The 25,866-nt window shown below is 43.0% G+C and overlaps 1 protein-coding gene across 2 annotated transcripts; it reads left to right on the top strand.

The window, feature by feature from the left end:
• Positions 1–343: 343 nt before the first annotated feature.
• LOC149304194 (protein arginine N-methyltransferase 5-like) lies at positions 344–25,268 on the top strand. Of its 2 annotated transcripts, none has more exons than XM_089479801.1 (17): positions 344–507; positions 6,346–6,464; positions 7,258–7,343; positions 7,874–8,008; positions 8,687–8,802; positions 9,196–9,245; positions 9,386–9,549; positions 13,201–13,362; positions 13,628–13,705; positions 15,961–16,019; positions 17,138–17,260; positions 20,013–20,188; positions 20,595–20,704; positions 22,678–22,771; positions 23,051–23,167; positions 23,279–23,343; positions 24,879–25,268. In XM_089479801.1, exons 1-17 carry the CDS (start codon positions 359–361, stop codon positions 25,029–25,031), a joined length of 1,956 nt encoding a protein of 651 aa, XP_089335927.1. In that variant the 5' UTR covers positions 344–358; the 3' UTR covers positions 25,032–25,268. The 2 variants fall into 2 exon arrangements, with proteins under 2 accessions (XP_089335927.1, XP_089335928.1); XM_089479802.1 differs by lacking the exon at positions 344–507 and adding an exon at positions 593–686.
• The last annotated feature ends 598 nt before the right edge of the window (positions 25,269–25,866 follow it).

Below are 25,866 nucleotides of genomic sequence, written 5' to 3'. Positions count from 1 at the left end.
TGTAGTACAAATATGCGACAGACCAAATGCAGGATGGGAAATGGAGTTTTTGCCTCACGTTGCTACTGTCACCGCCTCCGGATTGGATTTTCATTGGTTGGACTAGGACGACGCTAGCGCCACCCCCTCCACTCCGCGATGAAAGACGCCCTATGATTGGCTGCGGCATTTAAAACGCGGACGCTGATTGGTCCAAGCGAAGAAGTGGGCGTGGGAGCCCCGGCCCTGGCTCCTCTGTGTGGCAGGCTATGAAAGGCGACCTATGATTGGCTGCGGAGTTTGAAACGCGGACGCTGATTGGTCCAAAAGACAAAGTGGGCGTGGACACCCCGGCTCTGGATCCTCTGTGTGGCGGGACATGGCGGCGGCGATGGCGGCAGCAGCAGCAGCGGCGGCCTCAGCGGTCGGACCCGGACCGGGAGCGGCGGCCGCTCGCGTCTCTTGCGGCAGGGACCTGAGTTGTGTCCCGGAAGTGGCTGGCACTCTCGGAGCGGTGGCGCGACAGGGGTGAGGGAAACCACGTGGCCCCCCGTGACCTATGACCCCTGACCTCTGCCTCAGGAGGGTTCGAGTCGCCTTTATTTAGGCCCCTTTCGCGCATTTTAGGCCCTTTCTCAAATTTCAGTGAGTCTCGCGGTGACCTCTGACCCTCAGGGGAGGTTATAACCCCTGAACTTTGACCTCAGGTGAGGGCAGTAGTAGGACTGGGCTGCTGGGAAAACGTCGCTCTGCCTCTTAAGGACTCAAAAGGCTCCACAAGGAAGGCTCAGGAGGGATGTGTGTTTGGTGCATCTGCACTGCAGAAATAATGCGGCTTGACACCCCTTTAACTGGGGCAAGTCCAAAGGAGGGCGACTGAGATGGTGAAGGGCCTGGAAACCATGAAGCCCTATGAGGGGAGACTGAGGGAGCTGGGGATGTTAAGCCTGGAGAAGAGAAGGTTAAGAGGTGATATGAGAGCCCTGTTTAAATACTTGAAGGGAAGTCATACTGAGGAGGGAGCAAGCTTGTTTTCTGCTGCTCCAGAGAACAGGACCCAATGGAGCAATGGATGCAAGCTCCAGGAAAAGAGATTCCACCTCAACTTTAGGAGGAGCTTCCTGGCAACAGTGGAACACGCTCCTTCCTGGGAGGCAGAGGCTGGATGGCCATCTGTCGATGGGATGCTTTGATGGAGAGTTCCTGCATGGCAGAAGGGGGCTGGACTGGATCAGGGCCCTTCTTGGGGTCTCTTCCAACTCTGTGATTCTTTGAGCCGCGTCAGTTCAAGTGGTGTCAAACTGTATTAACTCTTCAGTGTAGATGCCATACAATTTGCTTGTCATCTGAAGGCAGCGACCGCACAAATTTCACAGGGTTTTCTTAGGCAAGGAATCCTTAGAGTGGGTTTGCCAGTTCCTTCCTCTGACGTTTGTTTTGTTGCTGTTTGGAAGGCTGACTAATCCTCACCTCTATTCTACGATATTTCACTGATGTGCCGACTGTTTTTCCACTCAGAATGACCAGTTCAGATGCCCTCGTTGTTTGTGGTCAAGTGCCCTCAGGTTGATCCTGACCCGTGGTGACCGTATGGATGAGGCATCTCTAAGACTCTCTGTCCTCCTCTGCTTTGCTTAGGTCCTGCAAATTCAAACCTGTGAGCGTCTTAATAGAGTCCATCTATCTAGCATGCGGCCTTCCTCTCTTTCTACTTCCTTCCACTTTTGCTAGCATTATTGTCTTTTCCAGCAATCTACACCTTCCCATTATGTGACCAAAGTACGACGTGAAGTCAAAGGAAGGTTTTCACGGCCAGCGTCCATAGCTTTCTGTGGGGTTTTTTTGGCTGTATAGCCACGTTCCCAACGTTTTGCCTGCATCTGTGGCTGGCGTCTTCAGAGGGCGGTGTAAACCCCTTCCTCCCAAACAAGGGCTCCACAGGTATACATACCCCACACATTTCCATGGCACCACCCTCTGAAGATGCCAGCCACAGATGCAGGCAAACGTCAGGCATAAATTCTTCCAGAACGTGGCCACATAGCTCAAAAAACCCACAGAAAACTTTGACCAAAGCACAACAGCCCCAGTTTTATCATCTTTGCTTCCAGGGAAATTTTGAGGTTGATATGTTCTAGGATCCATTTATTTGTCTTCTCCAGCACCACATCTCAAATGAATTGGTTTTCTTCCTATCCACTTTCTTCGCTGTCCAGCTCCCACATCTGGAGGTGGGGAATACATTGGCTGACATACTGAATACAACGGCTGATATACTAATGGAGAAATGTGCCTTATTCTGTGGAAGAACTTTCCTGCAAACTATGGGCCCAAACAGAGGCTAAAATAAAGTTGCTTCAGGTCACTTTGGACATATGCTATTTAAATGATGCATCAGTCCTAAGAGGCTGGATGCCATGCCAAAGCCACACTCTAGTCTTAAGGACTGGAGCGCAGCTTTGGTGCAGCTTCTGGCCTCTTAAGATGCGTGTGTCATTTAAACAGCATACCTCCAAAGTGAACCGAAGCAGTTTTATTTTGACCTGTCTGTTTGGGCCCTATGCTGACAACTCTGCTTGATTTCTCCTGTTACCGCTCTCTCACAAAGGAGCATGAACAGCAATGACGCCAGGGTAGGAAGGATCCTCAGGGGAAGGCAATGGCAAACATCCTCTAAATAAATGTTACCAAGACAACCCCTTGATAGGTTCACCTTAGGATCATTGTAAGTCAGAAATGACTTGAAGACACACTACAACAACAAAAGCATCTGCTAAAATGTGGGCTGATCCAACCTTGCTAGATCAGCACAAAGGCCAATATATTCCTGCATCTGTTCCCAAAAGTGGCTGTTCAGATTACTGTGAAGAGACCTGCAAGCCGACTGTGAGTTCACTGACACCTTCCTGCTTCTCTCTCTCCAGCAAGAGATGCATGGCTGCCTCTGGGGAAGTGCCTCAAGAGTCTTAGTTTATGAATCTTGGTGCCAGCAAGAGCAAACTGGGTTGAGACTGTGTAACCTTTCTATGTATTTTCAAAAACATTCATGATGGAAGTAGCTACCTTGTGTTTTGAGCTTTGTTGGAGTGATGATAACCAGAAGAAGAGTCCTACAATCTGCAATGGAATTTTGAAAATAGAATACTTGACTAGTCTGCCAAACACAATTATGCATGTCGATGTGATAGACCTTTTCTGTTACATGTGCTTGCCTTTTCCTCTCATTCTAGGACAAGGTTAGTGGTCTCAGAATCAAATTGGTCCTTTTCCCATTGCACCCCTTTGCTTTTAAAGAAAACGTGTTTTAGGTTCCTTGGAGAGACAACGTTATAAGATGGCAATGTTGCTGAAACTCTGCTCCACCAACAGGAATAACTATTTCTGCTCCTGTTTGTAGTCACATAACTCATAGAAAACACCAAGTAGGCATGGCTGGCAGGTGCATGTTTGTACAGGGGCAGAGAACTTTTTTTCCCTGATTTTATTACTGCTCCTCTTGTAGCTGTTCAAAGATGAATGAGAGCTTGGCTGGTACTGAAATTCTAAAGGGATAGGGACCAGTTCTGAGAATCTCCCATTCATTTGAGAACAACTTTGACTGCATCTGCAATGCAGAATAGTGCAGTATGACACTGCTTTAACTGCCATGGTTCAGTGCTATGGAATTCTGTTGTGACAGCAGAGCTCTTTGACAGAAGGCTAAATATCTCAAAAAACCATAAAACCTCCAAATCCCACAGCTTTCAGCATGGCATTTAAAGCCATGGCAGTGCAGATGCAGTGTTTGAAAGAACTACTGCAAAATCCCTTCTGGGTTGTAGAAGAGGCCCATCACTACGTCAGCCTTGCAAAGTAGGCACCCAGAGTTACTAGACTGCTCACTAAATCCAGTTGTTAGCCTCATGTGGAGTAGATCAATGTGATAAATGGAATTTACAAAACTGTTGACTTCCCCATTTCCCATTAATCTAATGGGTTTATGGTAGAATAGAATAGAATTGTAGAGTTGGAAGAGACCACTAGGGCCATCCAGTCCAACCCCCTGCCATGCAGGAAATCCAAATCAAAGCATCCCTGACAGATGGCCATCCAGCCTCTGTTTAAAGACCTCCAAGGAAGGAGACTCTCTCACCCTCCAAGGGAGTTTGTTCCACTGTCAAACAGCCCTTACTGTCAGGAAGTTCCTCCTAATGTTGAGGTGGAATCTCTTTTCCTGCAGCTTGCATCCATTGTTCCGGATTCTATTCTCTGGAGCAGCAGAAAACAAGCTTGTTCCCTCCTCAATATGACATCCCTTCAAATATTTAAACAGGGCTATCATATCACCTCTTAACCTTCTTTTCTCCAGGCTAAACATCCCCAGCTCCCTAAGTCGTTCCTCATAGGGCATGGTTTCCAGACCCTTCACCATTTTTGTCGCCCTCCTTTGGACACGCTCCAGTTTCTCAATGTCCTTTTTGAATTGTGGTGCCCAGAACTGGACACAATATTCTAGGTGGGGCCTGACCAAAGCAGAATACAGTGGCACTACTACTTCTCTTGATCTAGACACTATTATTGATGCAGCCTAAAATTGCATTGGCCTTTTTAGCTGCCGCATCACACTCATGTTCAACTTGTGGTCTACTTGGACTCCTAGATCCCTTTCACACGTAGTTTCATTCAGCCAGGTGTCCCCCATCCTATATTTGTGCATTTTATTTTTCCGCCCTAAGTGCAATACCTTACATTTCTCCGTGTTGAATTTCATTTTGTTAGCTTTGGCCCAGCTTTCTAGTCTATTCAGGTCATTTTGAATCTTGATCCTGTCCTCTGGGGTATTAGCTATTCCTCCTAATTTGGTGTCATCTGCTAATTTGATAAGTATGCCCCCAATTCTGTCATCCAGGTCACTGATAAAGATGTTGAATAGCACTGGCCCCAGGACAGAGCCCTGTGGGACCCCACTGGTCACTTCTCTCCAGGATGAAAAGGAGCCATTGTTGAGCACCCTTTGGCTTCGGCCGGTCAACCAGTTACAAATCCATGTAACAGTTACCTTGTCTAGTCCACATTTTACAAGCTTGTTTGCAAGAATGTTTGCAAGAATGTCATGGGAAAACATGGTAGTTGGGATTCATAATGGAGTTAGACCAGAAATGTATGGTAAGAGTTTTCAGAAGATTAGTTGTATTAGTCTGGTACAGTGAAAACAATCAAGAGTCTTTTGGTGTGTTAAAGACTGATTTATTATGGCATGTGCTATCTTGGTGTGTATCAGATGCATGAAGTGTTATTGTATAATGATGGCTTGGATGGGGGGGGGGGGGGGGGGGAGAAAAGCAGAAATTAACTTTACCAGCAGGTGAAAATTTCCATAGATCTCTGGAGGTAATTCTTGCTTAAGCTAGTAGCCATTTACAAAAAAAAAAAATTATCTGTAGAAATCCTTAAGAATTCAGCAGAGATCATCTTGACTATTATCCCAATGAAGATCATTGAATGGGGGCGTGGGGAATAAAGGGACATCCGCATAATCTGTACTGATAAATTCTATTTTTTTACTTGATTGATTGTTTAATTAACTGATGAGTAGTTAAACATTAAAAAAAACCCTACCAGCAGATTATTTTATTGATTCAAAGTATTTTTATCTCATCTTTCCACTATTAGAAGTGGTCAGGGTGGATTACCATTTAATCAGCCTATTAAATAATAACACACAAAGTATTTAGTGACAAAAGAGAGGAGAGACAACCAGTGAAAAACATAATCTGATGTATTGGAGGTTTCACAACCCAATAAGTCAAATATATATTGAAAATAAATGGCCTTAAATAGAGAAGAAGGCCATCACAGAGTAGGTGAGGTAGGCTTCCTTTACAGAATCCACATGGAATTACAGAGAAACCCCTTTTGTGTATGCCAAACAAACACAGCTCATGATATTGTTGGGACTCAATGACATATCCTCTCACTGTCCTGATTGGGTAGGGACTGTCATGATCAATCCTCTGTCATCCCATCTTTTCACCTGCTTTTAAATTGTCCAGGCTTCTCTTTTCTCCTCCCACTTTCTTGCTTTGACCTTGGCTTACTTCAGGTGCTGCACACTTAATTCAAAGTACAAAAGGAATTTGCACTGAATTAACTTACCAGGGAGGGTAGGAGGGGGGCACAACCTTGCCCTTCCCAGTCAGCCCAGGCAGAAGTAAACTGCTTCAGCCTCTCCTGGCTTGTGTGTTCTTCCTCAGTTGCTTGGCCACATCTGTCCTGGTTTTCATCTCTGAAATGTTGGAGAGTATGCAGTATTCGCTTTTAATATTGTCACAAAAGGATCTTAATCCATCCTTTTTCTTCCTACTTTCTCTTATATCTTTTTAACAGGTTTGATTTCCTCTGCATGCCCATTTTCCATCCCCGGTATAAGAGGGAGTTTTTCCAGGAACCAGCTAAAAAAAGGCCAGGTCCACAAACCCGTTCTGACTTGCTTCTCTCAGGGAGAGGTGAGAACCCACTGCTTTTACTGATCCCAGAACAAGAATTTATGGATTAATTTACTTGTAAAAAGCACGGTGGTGTTTTCTCTTCCATTCTCAGAGGCTTGGAAAGAAGGAATACACGGAAAATAAAATAAGACACTCCTGCTTAATCCTGGCAAGGGAATGCTAGCCAAACAAATTCTCCCCACTACAAAGAGTGGAGCTGGATCAATATCTGTGGAGAATGGAATTTCTCAGTTGTGTGGGTGTAACCCAGGGTGCCAGAAATAAACTGCAGAAATAATGCCGGTTGCCCCTTCTGTAACTGCTATGGCTACATCCTAATTTCTCATCTACAATGGGATCAAACGCTAGAATTGTCAACTGAGCAGAATCCCTTCCTGGTTCTAATTCTTTGCTATTGAGGTTGTGCCAGGAGATGCAAAAGAAATCCTTCAAAAATATACACATGTTGATTTTCAGTCCTGGGATTTGTAATTTTGTGAGGCACCATAACTCTGCCAGAGAAAGCCACAGACCTTGTAAAGCTACAAAACCCATGATTCCATAGGATGGAGCTACAACACTTAAAGTGATGTCAAAACTGTATTATTACTACAGTGTAGATACACCTTTAGAATCTTTTTGCATACATTCTTATTTTCTTGTCCAAAACATAAACGATAAATTTTTTTTAAATGACTACTGTTTTGATTGAAAGGCCATGCCATATTTTCAGCCTAGCTCTGGGCTGTAACTGCTTTGCCCCAAATGAAGTTTTGCTTTTTCTAATCCATCAACATCTTTCCCTCGATAGACTGGAACACACTGATTGTAGGCAAACTGTCCCCATGGATCCGAGCTGATTCCAATGTGGAGAATGTTCGCAGGAATTCAGAGGCGGTAAGTGAACTTGGCAAGTGAAGGGTTGTAAAATCTTGATCTTGCATGATGGACATATTTGGTTATGTTGCTTATGAGAGGAGGAAATTGTGTCCTTGCTGTATTTGACCTGTGGACATTGCTTTGGTAGTGACCAGCTGGGTGCATTTACAAAGAGGAAAGTGCTAATGAAGGCAAAAAAAAAATACTTGCCACACTGTTTATAATCTTCTTAGTCTGTATCCTATTATCCTTGGTGGTATAGAAATATAGAAGCTGTAACATCTTCATCCTTTCTAAACATTGTCCTGCTTTGTTTAGGCAGATCCAGACTTAGCAGTACTCTAACTAAACAAGGGGTCTGAAGTTTGTCCCGATTAACTGAGATCCAACTGGTATTGGTGAATTTCCTTGGGGTATGGATGAGTCTGGATCCAATCTGGCTATAATGCTCAGCTGAAATTTTCAAAAATGTCTCAGATGAAATAAAAGTTGGGTTTTATTATTTGTGCATTTATATATCAATACCTGTATTTCTCTGTTTTTTGCAGGCCATGTTGGAGGAACTGAATTTTGGGGCATACTTGGGGCTCCCAGCATTCCTCCTCCCCCTGACACAGGCAGACAACCCTAACCTGGCACGTGTTCTGTGTAACCACATCAACACTGGGCATCATACATCAATGGTATGTCTGACAAAATGTTTCTAACCCCACCCATGTTGAGCATCACAGAATATGCACAAAACCTCTTGCTCTGAATAGACACCATATTCCATGTAATTGTTCCCAAACCACGAATGTACAGATAGGTTCATCAAGTAGATGGGAGCATCAGGTTACAGAGTAATGGGTTCTGCAATTTTGTACAAGATACTGTAGGTCTTGTAACATTAACAAAACTCTGCAGTCTTTCCTGTTTGGTTTATTAGGCAAATTGATTAAGAGAAAAATATTCCAAAATCCATACAAAGCTTAATACAAATTCAGAATTCCTCCACTTAAGTTAGCTTGTTGTAGGATTATGGGTATTGTAGTCCAACCTATCTAGAGCCCACCAGGCAGAGTCACCTGAAATAAATTTTATTGGGTATTCCATCATGTCCAGGACCCTTTCTTTCTGTGGTCAGCCCTTAATTTCTCATCTACAATGGGATCAAACGCTAGAATCGTCAACTGAGCAGAATCCCTTCCTCGTTCTAATTCTTTGCTATTGAGGTTGTGCCAGGAGATGCAAAAGAAATCCTTCAAAAATATACACAGGTTAATTTTCAGTCCAGTGCAGGGTCCAGCTTCAGATGCATACTAAAAGTTCCTCCTTTGCCTTACCCTCTGTGTTCCTTTTCTCTGTTTCCTCTTCCACAGTTCTGGATACGAGTGCCATTGCTGGCCCCGGAAGATTTGCGGGATGATGTGATTGAAAATGAGACCATACAGGGGGTGGAAGAAGAGTGTGCAGGCGAGGAGAAGACCTGGCAGTGGTGAGTGATGGCAGCTGGGACCTGGGCAGACTTTTAGATCATAGGAACCGTTGGGTAGTAGAGTCAGGCTCTTTAGGTTGTCTGGGTAGTTGCAATGAGCAGACAGCATTTGTTGAGTCCATAAATGTACCTCTGCCTCGTCCAGCTCCAAGCTTAAAACACTGACAGAAGAAATGGCATTTAGTAAATTAGGGTTGGCCAATGTGTGCAGCCTCCTTAGGACTGGAGCGTGGCTTTGGTGACGGTTCCAGCCTCTTAGGATGCATGCATAATTTAAACAGCATACCTCCAAAGTGACCTGAAGCAGCTTTATTTTGGCCTGTCTGTATGGGCCCCTTGTGTCCGGTATTTCCTGTCTTCCAGTGTGTCCAAATTAGCTTCTTATTTTCATAGGTGGCATAACTTCCGGACACTGTGTGACTACAACAAGCGTGTTGCTGTAGGTGAGTGCTGCTAGGCCAAAACTGAGAACACCAAGATCAGGGCCGGGGGACTCACACTTCCATAACAGCCTTGTTGTGGGTAGACTGGCCCCTCTCCTTTCCTTTTGACAACTCTTTTTTCTTTTGTCCTTTTTCGTCAGCCCTAGAAGTGGGCCCTGACCTACCATCCAATCACGTCATTGACCGTTGGCTGGGAGAACCCATCAAAGCTGCCATACTACCCACCAACATCTTCTTGACCAATAAGAAAGGTTTCCCTGTTCTTTCCAAAATGCATCAGCGCCTGATCTTTCGCCTCCTTAAGGTCAGCCTCTTCCTTGCCTTGCACCTTGAGCCTTGTCTCTTGAGCCATCTTGTCTACGAGGAGCCCAGTCACAGTATTATTTCACTTTAACTGCCATGGTTCGATCCTATGGAAACCTGGGGCTTGCAGTTTGGTGAGACACTAGCACTCTCTGGCTCAGATTTTTAAATATTCCAGGATTCCATAGGATGTTACCATGACAGTTAAAGTGAAATGTAACAATATAATTGTGTAGTATAAATGGGCCTCTGCTTTTCATGGTTTTTAATTTGGAACGACAGTAAGACCCACCACATCTGCAGGACTGATAACCTGCATCTGAGATAATATATTCTCTCTTGACATTTTCTAAGTCATCCAGCGTGATTTTATGATATACAGTGGTCCCCCGGGTTACGAAATTAATTCGTTCCGCTGCCCTTTTCGTAACCCGGAAGACTTTCGCAAGCCGAATTGCCATAGGCGCTAATGGGGAAAAGCCGCGATTTGGTGTGAAATCGCGCCGAAAAGCACCAAAAGTTTTTTCGTAACCCGAAAAAACTTTCGTAACGCGGAACAGTTTTTTTAAATTATTTTTTTTCGTAACCCGGGAATTTCGTAAGGCGGTGCATTCGTATCCCGGGGTACCACTGTACTTCTGCTGGAAGGTGACCATAGAGTTGTGTTGGAGGACTTAGAGATTCCTAGAGAGAATTCTAGTTCCTCCAGCACGATTCTATGATATGCTTCCACTGGAAATCATTCATTTCAGCTGTGTAAATCTACAGCTCTATATAAATAAACTATAATAATAATTCATTTCAACAGAGTTTGGTACTATCTGTGGTTTTGTACTAACATGATAATTCCTGCAGATATAGGGATTGTGCCATAATTCTTTGTGTGACAGTTGTTGTCGCACAAAAATGAATTAGGATATTTGCTTATCTGGATGATGGTTTACAGTTAGTGCCAGATAAAGGTTGCATGCTCCCTGAAGATATGCCATTTGGGAATGCTTCTTGATTCTGCGCTTTCTGTGGAGACATTATGGGGCATCTATGGTTAGGGGCTAGGTACAAGCCCTTTGTATCTGTGGTGGTTCTGTTCCAGATGCCCCGCCCCCATGGATGGCAAATTCTGTGGGACCTCAAGTCCCATTCTTTTCAACAGTGGTGCAACATGCGCATGATCATATCGGTGCAGCTGTGTGCATGCACTGCCAACGAGGAAAACAGGGTGGGCTTATCCACAGATGCTCCAGTTCGCAGATGGCAAGCCCACAGATGGGAAGAGCCCACTTTATTTATACATCTTATATCCATTCCGTACTAGTTACGTTGGTGGCCTGTTTGATTCAATGCAACCATTAAAGGCTTAAATCAGGGTAGACAACCGTGGGATGTTTGGGGATAATTTTATGCCTTGGGACCCTCTGACGGCCACATGGACTACCAAAAATGAAAGAAAAAACTGAAGTAGCCAAATGTCCATTTCTAGTTCTCAAAAATGGGATTGGCAGCACAACCTATTGTGCTTGCAGTCTATTGAAAAGGTAAATTGTTGCCCCTGGAACCATGCAACAATAACACAGCCAGAAAGGGCTTGATCTGAGGATTCTAGAGGTGTTGAGGGCCATAAAAATGTCCTTGAAGGGCCACATAAAGTACCACCCCTGGCCTGAATAGTTCAGGAAGAGCCCGTCTGAAGGACAACCTATACTCAGTTGCTCCTGCCTGAAGCTTGTGGTCATATCCATCATTGAGGATGATTGTACTGATGAGGACCAGTGGCATGACTTCTTCAGTGATGTCCTTCCCTGGGATATAGGAACTAACACTGGCCTCATTTGGGTGCTGAGTAAAAATGTCTGTTTACTAAAGTCTTTGTGGTCTCATTCATTCATTTGGAAATCCTTATGCGCATGGTTCTATGTTGTTTTAACTTCTTTAATCTATTTTAATTTACTGATGTGTTTCATATATTTTAATCCATTTAAATGATTTCTGTTGCTCTAAATTGTTTCAGTCTATTTATATACAATTTAGTGCTACACTGTCCTATGATCTCATGATATAGGGCTGGATATAAATACGTTATAAATGAGAACATTGACTTGTACAGTATTTTAATAATGTTTTACCCAGTGGTTTGTAAGACACATTGAGAGGGAGAGTAATTACAGAGACAGAATATCTTGTTTTTATTTAATTTCTCTTTTTATTTATTATCCCACTTTCCCCCCAATATGGGACTCCAGGTGGCTTACAATAAGAAACCAAATATATCTGAAAACTATTAAATAGTTAAAAACACTACATTGAAACAACTTCAAAACACATTGAAATGTAGTAAAAGAATAAAAGCATAACATAATCCATTAAAATATCCTTTTGCCACATTAAGGCTGCATCTTCACTGCAGATATAATCAGTTTGACACCACTTTAACTGCCATGGCTCAGTGTTATGGAATTCTGGGAACTGTAGTGTTGTGAGATACTTAGCCTTCTCTGTCAAGAGCTCTGGTGCCACAACAAACTACAGTTCCCAGAATTCCATGGCATTGAGCCATGGCAGTTAAAATAGTGTCAAACTGGATTATATCTGCAGTGTGGATGCAGCCTAAGTTAAGAGCAAAATGCCTGGCTAAATAAAAAGGCTGTTTCCTGTTGATGGAAAGAGAATAGAGAAGAAGCCAACCAAGCCTCCCATGAAGGTCAGCACAATGTTCCTGTATCCTCACCAAATGCACCCGTGACACTGGGAGAATGGAATGAAGGCCCTCCCCAAGGATATTCGAAGTTGGACAGAAATGTTTAAAATAAATAAGTACATGGATTCTTCCCCTCTTTTTCTGGAACATCTCTGGCTATCATAGAGAGCAGGAATCTCCCCTTCTAGGAAGTTATTACCCATGTCTGGAAAGAAATGTATTTTTTCCTAAAAGGCAGAACAGTGCTGGAGAAGTCTGGGCTACGGCCCAAAGTGATTTTAATAAATTAAATCCTCTTAAAAAGAGGGAGTTATATCTGTCTGTCAAAAAAAGAAGCATGAATAGAACAGCTGCCTGGCAACTAACACCCGAATAACTTGTGATCTGTGAGGTTGAGGCAAGGAACCATGAAATACATCAGAGAGATTTGCCCTAGTACAGTATTGTAAGGTGTAAATATGTTAAAGTACGTGTAATTCAGCTAATCTTGTAGTCTTTGCTTGTTTATTCCTGCCTCTGTTTTCCTCTCCATTTTTAGTTGTTTCCATGTGTCTGCTTTTAGCTTGTAAGCCCCTTGGGCAGGACCTGTCGGACTGGTTCTTTGTTCAGCACAATGGAAGCAGGGGATTGCCCTTGTGGTGTAGTGGTTTGAATGTTGAACTACAAGTGTGGAAGCCAGGATTTGAATCCCTGCTTGGCCATGGAAACCCACTGGGTGGCCTTGGACAAGTCACTCTCTCCATCTCCAGAGGAGGGCAGGATCAAACCCCTATGAACAAATCTCGCCAAGAAAGCCCTGTGATAGATTTACCTTGGGATCACCATAGGTTAGAAATGACTTAAAGGCACACAATAACATGGTGTCATGAAAGTAAAAATAATAATAATACTATTGGTAGTGGGTCACAGGGGAGAATCTTAGCTTGGGTTGATCTCTTTTCTTCTGCCACTTCCCAGCTTGAGGTACAGTTCATCATCACAGGTGCCCATCATCACCCAGAGAAGGAGTTCTGCTCCTACCTACAGTACCTAGAATATCTCAGCCAGAATCGCCCACCTCCTTCTGCTTATGAGCTCTTTGCAAAGGGCTATGAAGACTACCTCCAGTCACCTTTGCAGGTAAGTCTACTTTCTGTTGAGGTTTGGGTTTGAGGCCATCTTCTGTTATGAACATGCAGAACTTGGCCAACTCACTTCGTTCAGCCTTTCTTTCCCATCTGTGAAATGGGAATAATATTCGATCAATTTTGAGCATGAGATCAGGCAAGGTGGATTCTAACATTGCAGTGTGTTATGCAAATTCCTCACAATATTTTTCCCTCAGGCCTTCCTACCTCCAGCCCTTTCTTTGCCACATATCCTTCTTGATGTTCTCTCTTTGTAGCCCTTGATGGACAACTTGGAGTCCCAGACTTATGAAGTATTTGAGAAGGATCCCATTAAATACTCCCAGTACCAACAGGTGAGTGTGTATTGGCAAAAGGGCAGATCAGGCTTGCTGTGGCGAATCTAGGGTCTCTGAGAGAGGGGCAGGAAGCATCAGTTGTGGGTGTATGAGGAGAGGGGCATAGGTCAGCTAAGGGTTGTGGGTGCATTACAAAAAAAGCATAGGCCAAGTAAGCATGAGTAGAGAGGATACAAGGGGGAAAGCAAGGAGTGTGTGTGTGTGTGGAGAAGGAGATACTAGACAGATGGGGCTGATACTTTTTTAATTCGATGGATATTTGAAGGAAATTGAAAATACAGGCTGAATCTCCCTTATCCAAAATGCTGTGACCAGAAGTGTTTTGGATTTTGGTATAGTTTTATTTGCATATACATACATAATGAAATATATTGGAGATGAGACCTGAGTCTAAACGGGAAATTTATCTGTGTTTCATATATATCTTATACATATAGACTGAAGGTAGTTTTGTACAATATTTTTAATAATCTTGTGCATGAAACAAAGTTTGCGTACATTGAACTATCAGAAAGCAAAGCTGTCACTATCTTAGCCACCAATTAAAAAAAGATTTATGTTTTTTCTTAGTATTTTTGATTTTGTAACTCCAGATAAAAGAGACCCAATCTGCATTACCCAGGAATAGAAAAGGGGGAAATTTAAAGAGGCTGTTGTTCCATTCCAAAAATGGATGTAGTTCCAGGTCTCCCCAGGAGTTCATTCAGTGCCAAAGGCTGCCATGTTATTGCTATAGCATAAGCTTTCTTGGTGGTAAATGCTGCAGCAGATGGTACCCAGCAGAGAAGCATTCCAGCCCTTTTGCTGATGGGGTCCAGCATCCCCTTACAACCAATGGCAGAAATATGGGCCAAAACAACTAATTCTACCCATATCCCCCCCCAAAGCTGGTAATCAAATTCCCCATAGCTGGCTGTTTGGGTTCCTTGAACTGGGTTGCACCCCGTCCAGGTCAAGGCTAGTAGAAAAATGGGCTTCCTGGGATTATATCATGCACAAGCAAAGAAAATCAAAGTGTGCAAATGTGACCCATCTTCCCTCAATAGCTATGAGAACTGTGCAAGCTGGTTAATAATAGAGAAAATTCACCTCTCCTCCAAGGTTCCATACCTTTTCCCAGCCTCAAACTGCAAACTGATACAAAGAGTATCAAAAGAAAGTTGCTGGTACAAATTAACTCTTTCAGCTGCTACCATTTGGCCAACATACTGACAAGGATTCCAAATCCCATCTGACTGTGGCAGATGCCAGCTCACTGTAGCTACCCAAGCCAGTCACCACTGCTCCCAGTTCTCCAGTCCTAGCAAGGCTGGTTTTCAAACTCAGTCACGAACCTGAAACGGAGTTGCACTACTACTGTCTTTTTCTTATCCAATTTGGTCTGAGTCAGGGGACACCCAGATCTTATGAGATGACCAGGGTGCAAAGGAACAAGGAAACAACCCAAATCCTTATTGCGCCCCCCCGCCCCGGTCCAGTCAAGCTTCAAGTAGCAGTGAGCCAAGATGCCAGGAAAGTATTAGATTTAGTTTTAAGGCTTATTAGAATAACCAGCACATGCATTGCTTCCAAGGTAGTAGGATTATTATATACAAAGACACAGAGAACAGTTTGAGAGCAGCGTGTCAGAGGAAAATAGCAACGTGTAGCTAAACGCCTATCCTATTGCATATCAAAGCATGAATTTCTCACAAGATAGAGTCCATGAAGACAGAACTGTGCAAATAGAAAATAAGCTTCAGAGAAGAAAGAGAAACCAAGGCTGCTTCTGCACTGCAGAATTACCACAGTTTGGCACTGCTTTAACTGCCATGGGTCAGTACTCTGGAATTCTGGAAATTGTAGTTTTGTGAGAGATTTAGTCTTCTCTTGTCAGAGAACTCTGTTGCCACAACAAACTACAAATACCAGGATTCTATAGGATGGAGCTATGACAGTTAAAGCAGTGTCAAACTGCAGTAATTCTGCAGTGTGGCAGCAGTCCAGAAGACACCTAAAGACTCCATGCTTCCCATTCCCATTTATACCTTTAATCTGGGAAAATGCAATTCCGTTTTAACCCAGGTATCACAGCAGCCCATGTGCTGCTCACTCTCACAGGGAATGAGACATTTCCCAGAACTCCTTTGGAACACCAAGCCTAACAAGACAGTCCTTTTGGATTTCTTTGCAGGGATTATTAAAACATGTAGATGGCTCGGAAAAGCCACATTCTGCAAACATACTCCAACCTGCTCTTTTTTCCCCTTCAGGCTATATACAAGTGCCTGCTAGACCGTGTGCCTGAGGAAGAAAAAGAAACCAATGTCCAGTGAGTACATATTGCCTTGTAACCCTGACTGGCTGCTTTCAAAGGATCCTGGGAAATGGATTACAAGATTTCAGAAACATCTTTTGGCATCTGCTTTTTTGCTTGCCAAATTAGTATGGTACTTCGTGCTTCTGCACCTTGTAATGTAACCCTAATGAGAACTAAATGACTGCTGTTTAGTTGCCTCTTAACTAATAAAATGGACACTCTCTATCATTCATATTTACTCAGGAAAATGTAGAATACTAATTTCCCAGACTGTTTTACACTGTCTTTTTCCAGGAACTGCTGTTGAGCCCATCCAGCAAAACACTTTTATTGATAAAAGTATTCCAATTTTCCTGTTTTTAATTATGTAATTTGTTTTACTTTTAAATGCATGTGCCTTTTAATATATGAAAATAACTAGAACAAATAATGAAGGTGCAGGGAATGCACGTTGTCATGTTAAGAGGAGTCTGTAGTCTTCCATCTCCTCTCATTGAGAAGATGTGGATTCTTCCTCCTGTACACACTTTAATTGAAATTAGCTCTCTTGAATACAGTGGGACTTTTCTTTAAGTAAACCTTTTAGTAAGACTGAAAAGGTATGTAAGACTACTGACTCCTCTTAACATGGCAAAGCACATTCCTTACACCTTCATTATTTGTTCTAGTTATTTTCATATATTAAAAGGCACATGCATTTAAAAGTAAAACAAATTACTGTACATAATAGTGTGTGATTGCTAAAATGAAATAACTCTAGCCTGTGGTTAAGTACAGCCTAGGTGGAATGGTTACAGATTTGAAGTAAGTAATCACCTTCCTTTATGATGCACATTAAGCACATCAGCATTTGCAATAAACTGGGGCCCATCTGCATATGGTGAGGCAACCCATTATCAGTACTTTTTGTTTGCAATATGTAGATGAGCTTAGTTTATGGCAAGTGCTGATATATTTTCTGGGTACACAGCTATAACTCTCCAGCTGGGTTGTGAATTTTAGCAGTGTTGCTCTCAGCAGGTTCCAGCTCAGCTTGAAAACAAGCTTTCAAAAACGCCATGTTGATTTTATCCCCTTCAGTGTCTTCTTCCTTTCTCTCCTTGTTTTCCCCTCACTCCCTTGGTCTTCAGGGTTGTGATGGTTCTGGGGGCAGGCCGGGGGCCCCTTGTGAATGCTTCTCTGCGAGCTGCCCGACAGGCCAACCGGCACATCAAGATTTACGCCGTAGAGAAAAACCCCAATGCTGTAGTGACGTGAGTAATTTCTGGCCCTCATAGTTCTTTTCCCTCATGCATAGCTTTCTAAGTAGGAAAGAAATGAAAGGAACGTTCTGTGGGTACTGCTTTGTGACAAGATGGTTGGAAATCCACTCAAAGCCTTTGTCTGTCTCTGTGAGCAAAGGTAGCTGAAAATGGCATAGGTGAGGAAATGTCTAGGATTTGTGCCAAATGGAAACATATTTATTCACAGGCATACCCCAGTTAACAAAACCTCAGCCAAAGAAGGCCCTCTTTACAAAGTGTTTTTATTCTCACCCCAGCCCTTCCTTTCCCCTCCTCCTCATCTGCCTAGTTGGAAGTATTTTTTAGCAGCAGCTACATGGCAAGGATGAAAAAGGAGGGTTGCAGAAGAGGGTCTGCAGTGAACAATGCAATAAAGCTTAAGTTGGGAAAGAATGGGGTTCTCTTTTAACTGATCCTGATGTAGCTGTATGTGCCTGCTGGCAAGAGGCAAGGTAAACAGCAACAGCCTGCAGAATTCCTTACTGAATTCCTTACTTGAGCAGCAAGAGAGAAAAGAGGAGAGCAGGTATCTTTTTTCGCTAGCTACCGCCAGCATATAAAAAAACATAGCCTCCAAAATGGTAATCATAAGAAGAGGGGGGCTGGTGAAAAAGAAGCCATCCCTGCATTCATTTTGGAAGAAGCTTTCAAATGGTCTAGAATCTTCAAAATTGTCTTCCTTACTTATGCAAGGCTTACCTGACCTAGTTGTCACTATTCACATGCGCATATTGTACATTTTTGAATAACAAGTTTACTGAAACATATTGAACTACTTTTAACCTCTTTATTCATTCCATGTTATTTCTGCCTCTGTATAAAATATTCTGTTAAATAAGGAACATATCTGTTCTGTTAACTGAGGTATCCCTGTATTTATAGCATTTTTACCTGTCTTTAACCCATTTTGCCTCAATTTAGCACCTACCATGTATGCTGGTCTACAGTCCCCATCATCTGGAAAGCTGAGAATCGTAGTCCATCATATCAGGAGGGTACTGGACTGGAGAAGCTTGATTTACTCCAAAGAGGGGGAAAGTTTCTCATAGTAGCTTCCGGGCATCAATAGCAAGATAGCCCCTACTCTCAGGCTTACAATTAGATTTTCAAGATGTGACACATAAGGAGGAAAGGAAGAACAGGGGCGAGGAAGAAAAAAGCACATTCAGGTTTCAGTTATGGTTATCTTGATCAGCTGGGCTAGAAACAATTCACAGGGGCTGCATCCACACTGGAGAAATAACGTGGTTTGGCACCGCTTTAACTGCCCTGGCTCAAGGCTATGGCATTCTGGGAGTTGGAGTTTGTTGTGGGCCCAGAGTGGAGCTCCGCTCTGGGCCCCACAACAAACTCCAACTCCCAGAACGCCATAGCCTTGAGCCAGGGCAGTTAAAGCAGTGCCATTTCTCCAGCTCTTTCAGCCTGGCAGAATGGCTGCTGCTAGGCGACAGCCCCAGGAGAGCCAACTATTGAATCTTAAGGATAAAAGTTCACACCTTTGAAGTAACTGCGTGATCTCCATGGTTACCAGCTGATAACCAGAAAGTATGGGATGGCATCACTGCGGGTCATTGCATCTTGCCACCTCAGAGAAAACACTCCCCAAGGAAGAAACAAAATGGGAGATGGCAGGGGAATCTCTGATGTTTCGCTGATTAGGTTAGATATTTTTAACGTGTGAATATGCCATTCCTGCCACTTTTATTTAACTTGGGAAGTATAAATATCCTTTAGTAGCAAAGCAGGAGACGCAAAAGGTAGGCTTTGGGATTCCATTAGGTTCTTGTCCATTCTCTTTCCCCTTGTATTTCACATTAGTTTAAACTGGACATAAACATGCATATTTTTTTACAAGTCTTCCTTGTTTTGGAGCCAAAGAGGCAGCAGTGAGGGTGGGTAGGCACCTGAAATGTCCCTGACTGCTTTTGGGAACTGATGCCCAGCAATGCATCTTTTCACTCCTGTGTAGATGTTCCTTCAGTTCCTAGCTGCTTTTCCCAAGGTTTGTTTGGGATGAAACAGCTGGTAGAGAGTTGGATGCCTCTTTTTTAAAAGGAACAGGGGTATTTCAAACAGTCATGTTACCCATTCCCACCTGGCCTGTCTCTCAGGAAATGCAGACACTAGGGATTGGATGGGAGGTATCTGCAAAGAGAAAGAGAAGGAAAAGTATAGAAATAGTTGCATCCTTGGTTGTCATTGCCTTTGTCCTTATGTCTCAGTAATGTTTTTTGCTAGATTGAAATGAGGGCATAAACTGCTCCAGACATTACAATGTGTTAAAACCCAACACAGGAAGACTGATTGATGAAGATGTTGAACTTGCTGAAATTGACAATGTTGATCTAAGAAAAATCTATGAACAATTTTAAGAAAGATTGGGACTTGGGGATATAAATCAGCTCTAGGTTTTCTAAAATAAACAGTTTGTATATTGTAAAAATATATATTATATAAGGAAGTATAATAATAGTGGTATATAGCCATCAAGAAGGGGGAGTCAGTAGTGTCTGTTTTTGTTTAGTAATTTAGCTAAGTTTGTTTTGTTGTTATTTGTATATATGCATGTTTTAGATATAAGTATAAAATCTGTTTGTGGTTGTGTTTAGGGTTAATCTAATTTTTTTTAAGTGCATTAAAACCTTTGGAGGGAAAAGCCTTGCTCAAGATGGAGAGATTGGCCCCTGGATCCTGACTGCTGTCTCCCTCTGTTTCCCTGCAGGCTGGAGAGCTGGCAGTATGAGGAGTGGGGTTCCCAGGTGACAGTGGTTTCCTGTGACATGAGGGAATGGGAGGCTCCGGAGAAAGCCGACCTCATGGTGTCAGAACTGTTAGGGTCATTTGCCGACAATGAGCTCTCCCCCGAATGTCTGGATGGGGCAGAGCACTGTCTCAAAGGTGAGGGCAGAGCAAGACGCACAGCAGAGGGAGCCCTTACACAGGACAGAGTAGAGATGTGTAATTTCTGGGACTTCTGAACCGATGGCAGGGGAGGGAACTAGTGTTTTTTGGGGAAAACAAATTTTTGAAAAAAATACAAAAAATTTGATACCTTTAATAGTATACTTTATAGATTGAAATGCATGTTGTTACACTAGAAACCTAAAATGTGCATGACTAATTTGGAGTGGCATAAAATGATCTTCTTTGGAATATTACAGGTACTGCTTATTTAGACAATGATTACAAATAGAATTTTCTTCTTCAAATATTTAAATGTCTTACAAATGGAGCTACAAAGTCCTGGACTCTAAAGCTGAGCTCATACAATTCTAACTGCCTGGTCCCTTTTCCCCTTACACAGAGGGGGGTGTCAGCATTCCCTGTGGATATACCTCCTTCCTGGGCCCAATCTCATCCTCAAAGCTCTACAACGAAGTTCGTGCCTGTCGGGAGAAAGACCGTGATCCTGAGGTGAGGTTTCCACTGCGCACTGTTTATTGCATGACATCCCCACAACTCTGTGGAGCAAGGCTAAAGAGAAATCATGGTTGTTTGCTCAGGAAAAGCAGGATCCCATATGATCCCTAAAAATAACAGATGGAAAAGGAAACTATTCCCAGTTACAAATACTGAATAAAAATGATGCATATCACAGTTTTTAAAATCCTTAAAATAGTGTGTTTTCAGATATATATAAAACTTGGTTTGCAAGGCTGGGAGATCCAGCATTTAAATTCAGGGAAAGCAACATTTGAAACACTAATCCAGTTACTGCTGCAAACTTGTACAAAGAAAATTCTAATCCACCAAAAGTGTTCTGTCTGTTTTTGTTGCTGTTTTTCTTTCTCAGGTTGTTTTTGATTTATGGCAACCCTAAGATGAATGCGTCACGGGGTTTTCTTGGCAAGATTTATTCGGAGGGGTTTTTTGTCTTTGCCTTCCTCTGAGGCTGAGAAAGTGGGACTTGCCCAAGGTTACCCAGTGGATTTCCATGGCTGAGTGGCAGTTCAAACCCTGATCTCCATAGTCGTTGTCCAGCGCTCAAACCACTACACCACACCGACTCATTGTTAATTTTTTACAAAAACAAATATTGGTTTTAACTCAGATTTTAAATGTCTCAACTCTATAAAAGTTTTCCCCAAAATAATGGATTCTTGTCATAAATTCACTCAGACAGACCTTTAGGTTCTAATAAGCAGAAGAGCTACTGTATGCAGTTTTAAAGTTTTTTCTTAGTCCTGCCCTTATTCATAGAACTACGCAGCACACAGTCAGATTGTGACTGTTTGGTTTTAGGTAACTGCCGAGGACAGTGAAGTTGAAATGCTGGGATGGATTTATCTGACAGATTTTCTGTCTACTGAATTCACTTTAAAACCACTTATGACTCATAAGGTTGCTTATTAACATGTTAAAAAGAGTAGATTCTGTCATGTTTATTTTATTTTTTTTACTTTTGATTGGCAAATTATTTTGAGACAATTTGTACTTTACCTTCAGTCCCCGAATTTCTTGCATTGCAAAAACTTAAAATTTCAGCTGAGTGTTTAGTCTGTACTTTGTTACCCTGGTTTTTATCATCTCTATCTATAAATTGGCTTTTTGAGCCAGATACCTGTCGTACATGCATTGGACTGCAGTGGCTATGCAGTCCAAAACATCTGTAGGCCATCGGGTTGGCAAAGACTGATATGAATCATGCAAATGAAGTAAATATGTTGCTGTTATCACTTATGTGTTATAGCACCATCAGTGTACTTGGTGTTGTTGAAAACTAAAGCAAACCCATCAAAGGAGAACAATGTAATTATACATTGCAAAACTGATCCTCTTTCGGAAAGATCTGTGCATGCCAATTGCTGGTCCTTGGCCCAACTTGCCCTTTCCTCTCACTGATTACAATTCTGATGCTTCACCAGGCATTGCTTATATGCTGTCAAGACTATTTGAAGCCTAGATGTGCAGCTCTAAGATCTATGAAGCGTGTTTTTCAACAAGCAAAATGAAAGATGATTAGAATGGGCTGTTCTTCATCCAAATTCCACACGGTACCCAGCTTGGGAGTACTTGCAGATCAATAGCTTGTACGAAAACCTTGGCATTAATGCGTTTGTAAAGGAGTCAGAATGAAGACCTTGAGTGTGAAGTGAAACAGACCATAACAATAGATCAGCGAATTGAATCACACTGCTCCAAATTCACCAGTTCCAGTCTGTGAATCAGTGGTTGAAAAAAAGATAGGCTTCTTTTAAATTATTCTATAAGCAGGTATTGTTGTGCTATATTTTCCCACACTAGTGGAATCTTAAGGGAAGAAAAGAATTGTAAACCTTTAACCTGATGTTCTTTGTCATTAGAGGTTTTTCCCTAAGTGAGAAAAGTGGATTTTAGAATTATGTCTTTATTATGTTTTCTTTTGTTCCTGTCATTCTCTTCTCCAGGCTCAGTTCGAAATGCCTTACGTTGTTCGGCTTCACAACTTCCACCAGTTAGCACCTCCGAAAGCCTGCTTCACCTTTAGACACCCCAGCCTAGGTAGGAAAAGCACTGTGGTGGAGCCAACCACATGTACAATTCTATGAGGGTAGGATTTGGAATAACTACATCTTTGGGTAGGGCAGACTTCCAGCTGCTCCTTTGAAAGCCACTGCCTTCACCACAAAACCTGTGTTTACACACCTTACAGAAAGTAGGAACATCCTCCAGTCCTCCAAAGAGGAAGGGTTTTTCCCCCCCATTGATATGTCTCCTTGCCATCCTTAGAGGATCATGTATTGGCTGATCACTCCCTTTCATGCCTTTTCCCTCATCCAGGTCCTGTTAAAGACAACAACCGCTACCAGACGCTAGAGTTCCAAGTCGATGTGAACACAGTGCTTCATGGTTTTGCTGGCTACTTTGAGACCACATTATATGGTGACATCACTCTCAGTAAGTTGAATGGGAAGAAATGAAGCTTTCAGGTTGAGGAAGAAGAGCAGAGGAAATAGTTCTGATGGTGCAAAATGGGCCCTTCATGTTTTCTTCCTTTTCCTCTTCTAGGTATTCGGCCTGAGACTCACTCACCAGGCATGTTTTCGTGGTTCCCTATTTTTTTCCCCATCAAGGTGAGGGCTTTCTTAAATCCTTCTTGCTGTACACTCTGTTTTGCATTGGTAGTTATATTCTGGGAAGTAAGGATTTTTCACCCAGCAAACGAAAGCAACTGCAGTGTGCCTTTGTATTCCCCTGCCTTCAGAGGGTTGGGAAGAGTATTCCAGGTTCATGATATTCTCTTCTAAGTCAATGGCAGCTATGTTTGTTCCCCTCATCCCAACTGTTGCCATGTCTTTCCCTTCCATTCCTCCTGCTATGTCTTCTGCATATCTGTCTTTTGTTTTTGGCTTTTTATTGTGCTTCCCCCGCCTCCGTTTCTACTGAGTCAGTTGTTTGGAATGTTCGGGTTCTTCTTATAAACTAGTTTTCACATGGGTGATAAAAACAAGGCAGGCTGGGGCAGAAAAAGCAGAACAAAATAACAATTGTATAATTATAATTGTCTTTTTAATTTTTTTTAATTTATAAAATGTCAAGGGCAAGGAAAGGTCTGCTTAGTTCGATCCCAGGGCTCTCAGGTTGACTCAGCCTTCCATCCTTTCATAGGTCGGTAAAATGAGTACCCAGATTGTTGGGGACAGTTGGCTTCCAGATTGTAAACTGCTTAGAGAGTGCTGAGTTAAGAAATGTAATTGCTATTGCTATTGCTAAGATGTCTCTGGGATGCAGCTATTTTTATTTATTTATTTTTATTTTATTTAAAACATTTTTTTAAGTACATTAAAAAGAATTTTTAAACTGGTCCAACATCCCAGTCTGTCCTTATAGCAATTCCTTCAAGGCCTGTGTGAACAGGTAGGTCTTCACCTGCCGCCGGAAGGCCATCAAGGAGGGAGCCGTCCTGATCTCTTCCCTGGGAGATCAGGGAGTCCCAGAGCCTAGGAAGGGCAGCCACCAAGAAGGCCCTCCTTCGCCTCCCCACCAACCGAGTTTGTGATGATGTTGGGACAGAGAGAAGGGCTTCTGCAGAGGATCTCAGAGTCCAGGCTGGTTCATGCCAGGAGAAACGGTCTGCCAAATAGTGTGGACCTGAGCCATGGAGGGCTTTGTAGGTAATAACCAGGACCTGGAATTGTGCCCGGAAACAGACTGGCAGCCAATGAAGCTGTTTCAACAGGGGCCTTGTATGGTCTCTGTAATCTGCCCCGTTAGCAGCCTGGCAGTGGCTCTTTGAGCCAGCTGAATTTTCCAAACACTTTTCAAAGGCAGCCCCATGTAGAGCCCCTTACAGCAGTCCAAACGGGATGTAAGCAAGGCATGCACCACTGTGGCCAAATCTGGCTTCTCAAGGAACGGGTGCAGCTGGCGTACAAGTTTTAAATGTGTGAAAACATTGCTGGGCCTCCAGGGTCAAAGCTGAGTCCAAGAGTACCCCAAACTGCAAACCTGTGTCTTCAGGGGAGTGTGACCCCATCCTTGTGGGAACACTATTACTAGGGTTTCTGCTATTAATAGGAAAGAAGCTTGTGGCTCATCAGGTGTGTTGGGTTGGTTTATTCTTGGCCAGTGAATAGTCTCTCTACTAATAACAGTCTTCTTCCCACAGCAACCCATGAATATCCAGGCAGGTGAACGCATCCAGGTGGCCTTCTGGCGTTGCAGCACCTCCAAGAAAGTGTGGTATGAGTGGGCTGTCGTCTCCCCCATGTGTTCGGTCATCCACAACTCCACAGGACGCTCCTACACCATTGGGCTCTGAGCAGGAGTCCAGTCTCTTTCCTTTTAATGGGATTCCCGTTGCTCCAGTGCTGAGATGCAGGGGAGCCTCTTCCACTCCAGAGTAGCATGAAAGACTTGCTTTTTTCTACACAGAGGCAAAAGCTCTCCCAACTTTTGTTGGGTGTAGGTCAGAGGAAGGTCCTTTGCTTGGATTCCTCCTCCTACATTGATCATGTTTTTCTGGTCTGTGAAATTTCAATAAATTCATTGAAATGTGTATTTGGACCTGCTGTTGATGAAGAAGTAAGGATTTGGTTGCAGATGTGTATGGAAAGGAATGCAGTGTTTTCTGGAGTTCACTGACATACGACGTTCTCTGTTGTAGGTCACTTAAGGAATAATGGAACGCTCCGTTGGGAGATTTATGTCTTAGCAGTGAGAGATAAATCTAAGTTTCATGTCCTGGGGCAAGCGAGATGCTTGCGGGTGAGATTCCCTGAGGCACAGGCCCAAGCCACCTGAACTGTTCCTGCTTAATGTTTTCTGAGCCATCCAGGTCCTCCACTTCACAGCTTGAATATTTTGTGCTCCTTGCTCAAACCTTTAATGGGATTTTTAAAGGCATGGCAGCGAAACAAATTGCAAACCAGTTTAAAAAGTGTATTGTTGCACTGCTGTATCTAGAGGCTGGCTGAAAGCAATATATATGTAAAAGAGACACAGTCCCCGGCTGTGGCTGAAGGATAGCCTCACAAGAAGCGTAGCAAATGGAAGGTTACATGAACACCCCTCCCAATAACCACTATCTATGTGGGTTACTATATATACAGTGGACCCTTGTTATACGCTGAGGTTTGGTTCCAAGATCCCCCGTG

The sequence above is a fragment of the Sceloporus occidentalis genome, unplaced genomic scaffold (genome assembly GCF_023333645.1).
Source record: "Sceloporus occidentalis isolate IW3139 unplaced genomic scaffold, rSceOcc1.0.p SCAF_14, whole genome shotgun sequence".
In the NCBI taxonomy this organism is placed as follows: Eukaryota; Metazoa; Chordata; class Lepidosauria; order Squamata; family Phrynosomatidae; genus Sceloporus; species Sceloporus occidentalis.
Note: the sequence above shows the minus strand (reverse complement) of the source record. Positions and strands in the feature narration are given on the sequence as shown.

Bases quoted from the DNA above. Each gene is read 5' to 3' on its own strand.
- LOC149304194 (XM_089479801.1), top strand. From the start codon at position 359: ATGGCGGCGGCGATGGCGGCAGCAGCAGCAGCGGCGGCCTCAGCGGTC. The intron at 9,246-9,385 runs GTGAGTGCTGCT...CTTTTTCGTCAG, and splicing joins CAACAAGCGTGTTGCTGTAG to CCCTAGAAGTGGGCCCTGAC. The intron at 13,363-13,627 runs GTAAGTCTACTT...CTCTCTTTGTAG, and splicing joins ACCTCCAGTCACCTTTGCAG to CCCTTGATGGACAACTTGGA.